This window comes from Rosa rugosa, chromosome 1, assembly GCF_958449725.1.
Source record: "Rosa rugosa chromosome 1, drRosRugo1.1, whole genome shotgun sequence".
Classification (NCBI taxonomy): domain Eukaryota; kingdom Viridiplantae; phylum Streptophyta; class Magnoliopsida; order Rosales; family Rosaceae; genus Rosa; species Rosa rugosa.
This window is the reverse complement of record NC_084820.1, coordinates 21627487-21635549: the sequence shown is the minus strand read 5'-3', so window position 1 is coordinate 21635549 and position 8063 is coordinate 21627487. Positions and strand designations below refer to the sequence as shown.

Here is an 8063-nt window from a genome sequence, read left to right as displayed (position 1 = left end):
ATCTCCTGCTCGGCTTCTCTACGTCTCGTTTTGGATATTTGCTCCAGAAAACGTTGAAATAATCGAATTCAAGATTGCATCTTAGGTTTAAGGTTGTGCTGGAAGAAATAACATAAATACAGTGAACTGCTGGGTACAAATAGAAAAAAGAGTTTCAAATTTTATGGTTTTTTTGTCATTATCTTAATTTATCATGACTTTTAATGTCATTTTTATGAGGCCACAATTGTCTTTTTATACAAAATTAATTTGCTGGGTGTACATAGATTTTTGCTGGGTACATTTAGAAAGACCCTTCAGTTTTGGGATAGTTTGATCGATAATCGGAAATAGGAGAACTCTGGTTGCATTTTTTTGGTATATATTATGTGTATCAAGTGTGGTCGAGACTATAGTAGTGAACCTAGGCTTTGCTGAAAAGCCACTAAAATCACGACACATGTTAACTACTACCCCCCAACACATGTTTTCTTAGAGGTTCCAAATTTTCCGAATCGGAACCAAACCGCAACATGAATAACGTTTTACAAAAAACAACGTTTTCTAATGTAGGAAAAAATTACGGTTCTCATATCCCAAGCTTAAGAATACCATCTTATGTGTTTAAAATCTGATGACTCTTAATTATTTTGCAATTTTTTTTTTCTTTTTATAGCACCCATGCTTATATTAAAACAACAAATCTTTTTTCTTCAATCATGAAAAGAAAAAAAAAATTCTTCATTATTTACTCATGCTTAGATTACAATTAATTACTGCCCAACCCTAGATCATATTGAATTTACATAGCATGACACCTAGAATAGAGTTATTGGTTTTTTTTTTTTTTTGAGGGAAACGGATGTATGTTCCATTAATAATAGCAACAACCTCTCTCAGTCAAGTTAGAGGGATTCGAGAATCCTTCATATTACATCTCGATGCACAAATCAGCCTACAAAGAGCAGAGCAACCAAAAACCAAAAAAATTAACTAAAAAAAGAAAACGCAAAAAAAAAAAATAAAAAACCTCTACTCCTATCCAACCTTAAACCGAAGCAGCCAACTTGACAAGCGTTAACGACTAAGACCTTCAATGGTGTATATCGCCACTCATCAATTCGCAAACAACAACGATCAAGAGCAATATAGGGTAAAAGTCGAGCGACGGTCAGTTATTCAAAGCAACAAAAACAAAAAGCCTTGCCACTCTCCACCAGCCCAAACCAACCCTGGCCCAAAAGAAAAGGAAAAGAGAATGGGTAAGCCCAACAAGATAGAGGCCTGTGGCCCATAGCCCACCTCCTTCCCTTCTTCCTTCAGATCGATCGGATCGGTGCCACTAGAGGGTAGCGCTCTGTCAACTCCTCTGGCGGCCTACCTCTGTTCTCCCCCATCTTCATGGTCTGGGAAGAAACTCCCGACCCGACCCGAACTTAAGTCCCTGATGGCTCTTCTACGATTCGACTGCCGACACCCGTCGCAGCTACCGCTGCGGATCTCAATGTCACAAAACTAGGCATAAGAGCACTGCGCCCTGGGCCTGTACCCTCAATCCCCTCAGTCGAAAGCTGCTATGAATCGGAGCCCTTACTGCCTGAAACTGGGTCGTCGAGCAATCCACCAGAACAACGCCCCCTCCAAATAAGAAGCTGCAACGCCGCTCTATCCCCTCACAGTCGCCGTCCCTCTGCTGCCTGGTCTGAAGACGGCAAGGTCACCGCCTCTATTTCTGCTGGTTTCTCCGATGTAGCCTGACAGAATGCGGTTCCCGCTAGCGGGTAATAAGATGGCTCCGAGACCCTGTCAAAGGAAATAGACAGCGTCAGAGGTACAGACTGAGCTGGTCGGTCTATACCCCTACGATGCTTAAGTAAGGTTATGTATGTAATTTGACAGAGTAACAGTGAGAGGTGAGAAGTTATTACCCTTATGAAGGTGGTTGAGCTTTATTTATATACTCTCAGCAGGGGAAAGGGTTTTCTCATATCTTCGATGTGGGGTGTAGTCCTTCATTTGACTGGTTCCAATGGCAGTTCTGGTGCATACTTTATGGAGCCCTACCAGGCCAAGTATTGTTCTACACTACCCAAGATGCCGCTTACTGTGGACACCACCTGGCTGGGTATCCACCCGAGCACCAAACTTAGGCTCTGGGTGGTCCTGCGGGGTCTTGTAGTGGTATGAAACCTTGTGACAGTCCGAGGTATTTGGTGATATGTACAGCCGCCGCCACACGAAACCATAGGTTTCGTCTCTCGAGGTCTCTCCATATATTACTCGGTGGCCTCCTATCTAAACCCTCTGTTTGTTTTTATTGGTTTAGTTGTTTTAATATTATTATCATAGTTGAATTTTTGACCTTTTATCTTGGGTCCGTTAATTTTGCTTGCGAGTTCTATGGACAATATTATAGAGAGATCAACCTCTTCTAGTCAAGTTTGCTCGTTTGTGATTTCTGATTTTGGTTGGATAGTGAATTGCTGAGGAGTGGTGGGACCAGACAGGAAGAGGCACCATTTGTTGGAAATGATTCCAAATCTCTGGTATTCAAGTTGAATCTAGATCTGTTTCTTGGATTTAGGTCGAGTTTTGATCAGATCACTAAATTCCGATCGGTCATATTTCAATTAAATTAAGCTCGAATTTGAAATCCGGTCCAAGTATGGATATGGACATTTCCACATCTTTTGACTCTAGATTTGAGATTTTTGACTCTTCATGCTCGAAATGAAGATTTGGTTAATTGGTTCTTATATTTTTATAACAGTAAAACAATTTCTTTTAGGTTTGTGATTACTTCATTTCTTGAGTAGATCATCTATATAATTCATCTAAATTTATATTGTCTTCCAAAAATTTTTACTTTTCATTTGTTATTGCCTCCACCCATCATGTCATTTGTAAACCTTTTATTATCACTGTAAAAAATCGTTTGCCGTCACATATTAACTGTTTACACAATATTTGAAACTGTGTTTTGAGTATCACACCACTATAAATTATTGAATTAACGTCCCAACTAATCCATCCCCATGAGTAAACAAAATAAATAAATAAAAAAGAGTCGAAATATAATTGACGGCATGGATTTCGGTAACACGTGAGTCATGCAATTATACTAGTCGCACTCGCTCCCTCCTCAATTCTTCCTTATCCTAAGCTCAACGATCGGTTGAATCCTAAACCTCATACATACATCAGTATGTGCATTGTTTGGTCCTCACCTACAAAACCTTATGACCTTCCTCCCTAAAAGAAGTAGATAAAGCCTACTATTCCCTTAGCCATACACAAAAAAAAAAACCTAAAAAGCCTCAAAATTGGCTTACGTTACTCTATCTGTTGCCTATGCACGCAGAAGCTAAACGCCTTCCGGTCCAAAATGAACTGAAAAAGGCATATAATAAAGAGAGAAAATACTATCAAGTGTTGGTGGTGAGTAAATTCGATTCCGTAACTTACCTTTTTAATTCTCTTTTTCACTTGCTTATTGGTCTGAAACACCCATAATAGGGTACACGGTTTTTGACTCCTCTGTTGCATCAATATTGTTTCGAGCTTAATTAATCGGATAAGTACATATACATATGCAGCGATGCATACCCTATTATTTTGTATACGAATACGCGACAAAATGCATGTTATCAACAAATCGAGACAAGAAAGCCAAACGGATCAAATTGTCATAATTTTGGAGGAGAGTCTAAGACAAGCAAACAAAAAGAAGATTTGGATCGAGTGCAGTCACTCGGAGAGTGCCGTTACCACCTTTCAGTCCTTTTCAGTTTTGCTTTCATCACTAATACTGCTTCGCCCATGGCTTTCCCATTTCTCTACAAGTCTACAGTAATCCCCAACCCACGTAGAATCAGATTCTTCCAGACATTTTCGTCTCCCTTATCCTCCTTCAAATCCATCGCTTTCTCGGCCAACCGTCTGATCTACTTACTTTATTACTCGCCGGTCAACCAATACAACAATAAATTAAAATGAAATAATTCTGGTTTCCAACCTCACACAAATCCCGTTCTTGCTTCCCAAGCAAAACCCTCGCTAGGGTCCCAGCCGCCAAGACACAGAGCCATCCTCACGCCACGTGGATAACCTGACTGTCACGACAAAAACCTCACTTGGTTAAATCCGACTTTGCTTTTCCTTCCTTCTTTCCCTTCTTCTTAGTATGAGCAGTACTCACTGTTTTTTCATCTCACAAGTTCAGAAATGAAGCTACATAGCTTTCTTCTTCGTCTTCTGTGTCTGGTTTTACTGACGTACACTGACGTCAATGCGCAGCAGTCGCCGGGGCCGATGCAGACCAACGGCTATGCCTACCTCGAGAACTTCAACTCCTCGATGGCCCTGGTCATCGTGTTCCTCGTGTGCGCCTTCTTCATCGTTGGATTCTTCTCCATCTACATTCGCCGTTGCGCCGAGACGCACATGGCCAACGCAGGCGGGTCCCTGGGCTCAGCGGCTGCCATTGGAATAGCCGGACGACGCAGAGGCGTCAACCCGGCTGTGATTGAGAAGTTTCCGATGTTCGTCTACTCCGACGTCAAGGATCTCAAGATTGGCAAAGGGGCTCTGGAGTGCGCGGTGTGCTTGAGCGAGTTTGAGGACTACGAAACGCTGCGATTGCTGCCGAAATGCCACCACGTATTCCATCCCGACTGCATCGACGCGTGGTTGGCCTCGCACATCACGTGTCCGGTTTGCCGCGCAAAGCTGACTCCCGACTCAAATCACCCACTTTCCGAGCCAAATAACAATTCGAATCACCAAGAAAGTACTGGTACAAATGAAATTAGTGATGATCAGCAAGAGAACGACGCGGTTGTTGTGAATGTGAGTGAAAACCAGAGCAGCGAAGCGATTGAGATAGAGAACCGTCCGGCGAGATCTGGAATATTCGGGAAGTTTCCAAGGTCACACTCGACGGGTCACTCGGTAGTTCAACCGGGAGAGAACACGGAGCGGTACACGTTGAGACTGCCGGATTCAGTGAGGAGGCAGCTGGTTTCGAGCCGGAACAATAAGCTCAAGCGGTCGAGTAGCTACGACGTCGTTCTACCGCGGCTTGGAAGTTCAAGAAAAGGCTATAGATACGGTGGCGAAGGGAGTAGTAGCAGTAGAGGGAAAATTAGTCTTGATCATCAAAACGGGCGGTTCGACCCGTGGGTGTTGTTGAAAACGCCACCGTTCTTTGGTAGGGGTGGTGGTTCCTTTAAGTCTCCTAAGAATGGTGTTGACGGAGATGGGTTGTTTGTAAAGCCTTTGTTAACGCCGGTGAAAATTTCGTTAGATTGTCAGAATGTCAAAGCCAACAGGTCTCAAGAACCGATGTCTCGGCCTCCGGTTTGATTTTCATTTTTTTGTCCGTAATATTTTGTAAATACTAAATAGTATCTTCTTAATTGGTACTTTTTTTTTTTTTCGATGACTTTCTTCAGTGGTACTTGGTTTCAATCTTGGAACAGGGTTAGAGATTAATTTGTGCCTCAATTATATTACGTTTATTTTTTTTGTCTTATTGGGAAGAACCACAGGGTTCATCGATCCGTTCATGTGTGATTCAAGGCTCGATTTTGAATTGGTGGCGGGTCCAAATGTTAGGCACAAAAATGAATGTGTTTGTCGATGTTACCAAACATTAATGATACTGTTGGGGAAGCTCACTTGCCACCGAACTTGAGCTAATTAAGAGTCTTGAGCTTCATCTTAAGTTAACTAATGACTACTTACTACCAATTTTCTAGTTTATGCTTTTTTAACCGACTATTCTAGAATCACATTCATCACATTACTTGGTTTCTCAGACAAGTTATCGAGGGTCATAGCATGCATAAAAGACTTGCTTGTGGTACCAAACTACCAACTCAATGTCTGTTTAACTTCATTGAAGGCTTGGGCAGTATGGGATTAGGACGTGTGCTACAAAAGCAGTTATTATGTACTAAGAGTATGAAGTAAAGCATTATTGCCATGACATTAGGGGCGTTACTTTTAGCTTTGTTAGGGATTCTCATCAATCGTAGTTGTACTTACGTTTCTATCTTTTCAATCACACTAATAAACTTTCTAGGCTGCTTCTTCTAACAAAAGAAATGAAAAGGTACGTTTAGTTTTTTAAGGGGTTCACATTAGGGCTGTCAATGGGTCGTGTCGGGTCAAGGTATTTGTCGTGTCGCAATATATAAACTCAAACCCAACCCATTTAATAATCGTGTCAAAAATTTAAACTCAAACCCAACCTGTTTATTAAACGGGTTATCCGTTTTCAACCCGCTTAACTCATTATTGCCTTGTTAGACAAAATGACCCATTTAAGCTTTAACAATGGGACCCATTTAACTAAAAAAATGCATAAATTAATTAAATTTACTAAAAACTCTACAAAACGAAGAATATAAATAATTATATATAATTCATAAATAATCAAATCTAATAATTAAAAAGTGAAATATTTCAAATTGTCTAATATTATGATCAAATACTCCGAACATCCAAAATTTCAAGATGAAACATAGCACAATCGGGTTACATGGGTTCACTTCGTGTTGGCAGGTTGACCCGTGACCGACCCATTTATTAAATGGGTCATGGCTGGTTGATCCACCACTGACCCGTTTTTTAATCGTGCGGGTTCAACCCGCTTTATTTCTTGCAGGTTTCGAGTCGTGTTATCGGGTCGTGTCAGAATTGACAGCCCTAGTTCACATTCATCCATACATTGATCGAATGCATGTTTTTCATATATGTTTTTCAAATAATTCTTATCTCATAAATGATCGATGAATTATTATTTTAGTAACCACCAAAAAAGTATTGTTCTGTCAATTAAAACTCACACTGAGTAAGATAAATTTTTATTTAAATAATTTACATATTATTAATATCGTAATTACATGTAATGTCATATAATACATAAATGAAAGACACATTATTAGTTAACATTAACAAATAAAGTGTAATGCCTAGAAACTTTATATTTTTGTTTCATCCAACAGTTCTCTAATCTATACAGCTGGTAAAGCAATTGAAATTAAACAAATCAAGTACTGTACTGAAAATCAACTATCCATTGACCGATCCAACAGTTTTTCGCTGGGGAAGCTACTTTTTTTTTAGGGAAAAGAAGTCAGACTTTATTGCAAACTAAAGGATTACAAATGAATGGTTTCAGCTGCTAACGCAGCTAATAAGAAAACAGGGGAAGTAGAAAAATAAAAGAAACTCTGCAGCTCAGTAGCAGCCCTTGCTGCCATAATGTGTGCAACCTTATTTGCATTTCTGCTGATGTGAACAATTTTCAGATTAGAATGGCTCTCCAACCTCAAAACAAGATCATCATACAAGCGACCCAACAGGGAAACATTACTCCCATCAGACTTAGTTAATTGCCTCTGCACGCTCTGTGCGTCTGTCTCCATGATAGCTGGAACAAAGCCATTGTCCACAGCAAACTGCACTGCCATATCACAAGCCAATACTTCAGCATGTTCAGGAGAAAGCAGACCATGTAGTGGTCGACCTCCCCTGGGGAAGCTACTTAAATGTACTAATTGCCACCTACATGGGCTAATTAAATAGTACGTCTCGTGCCCTATCTAAAGTTAATTATTTACTAGCTTAATACCAACCGGTATATATGCTTTTCTTTCCTTGATTATTCGACAATCAATTCATCACATTTGGACCTCATACTTGTAACGTTGCTTGGTTTCTCAGATAAGTTATCGAGGGTCGTAGTCTGGTCCCTTCTCGTTGTCTCTTTTATTATTGAACGTCTTAACAAATAAGCATATGTTAGGTTAGGATTCGATTTTCTCCAATGAAATAAAAAAAAAGAAAAAGAAAAAAAAAAGAAGCGCACAATTATTTTGAAGTAAAGCATAAGAGACACAGTTTTCAAACCATCAATGAAAAATAACAACTTAAAATCCTTCAGTTTTCTTCAAGAAAGTCTAGAGAAACTTTTATCTCCATCTCCTATTATCAGGAAGAAACTATCAAGTGGTTTGCTTCAAAGTTCGACCGCATTACTTTTTCACATGTTCTCCGAGAAGCTAATTTTGTCGCCA

The 8063-nt window shown here is 40.1% G+C and overlaps 1 protein-coding gene across 1 annotated transcript; it reads left to right on the top strand.

The window, feature by feature from the left end:
- Nucleotides 1–3685: 3685 nt before the first annotated feature.
- On the top strand, nucleotides 3686–5394 carry LOC133732952 (E3 ubiquitin-protein ligase ATL31-like). The gene has a single exon (XM_062160860.1). It carries the CDS (start codon nucleotides 4204–4206, stop codon nucleotides 5341–5343), a length of 1140 nt encoding a protein of 379 aa, XP_062016844.1. The 5' UTR covers nucleotides 3686–4203; the 3' UTR covers nucleotides 5344–5394.
- Nucleotides 5395–8063: the final 2669 nt, after the last annotated feature.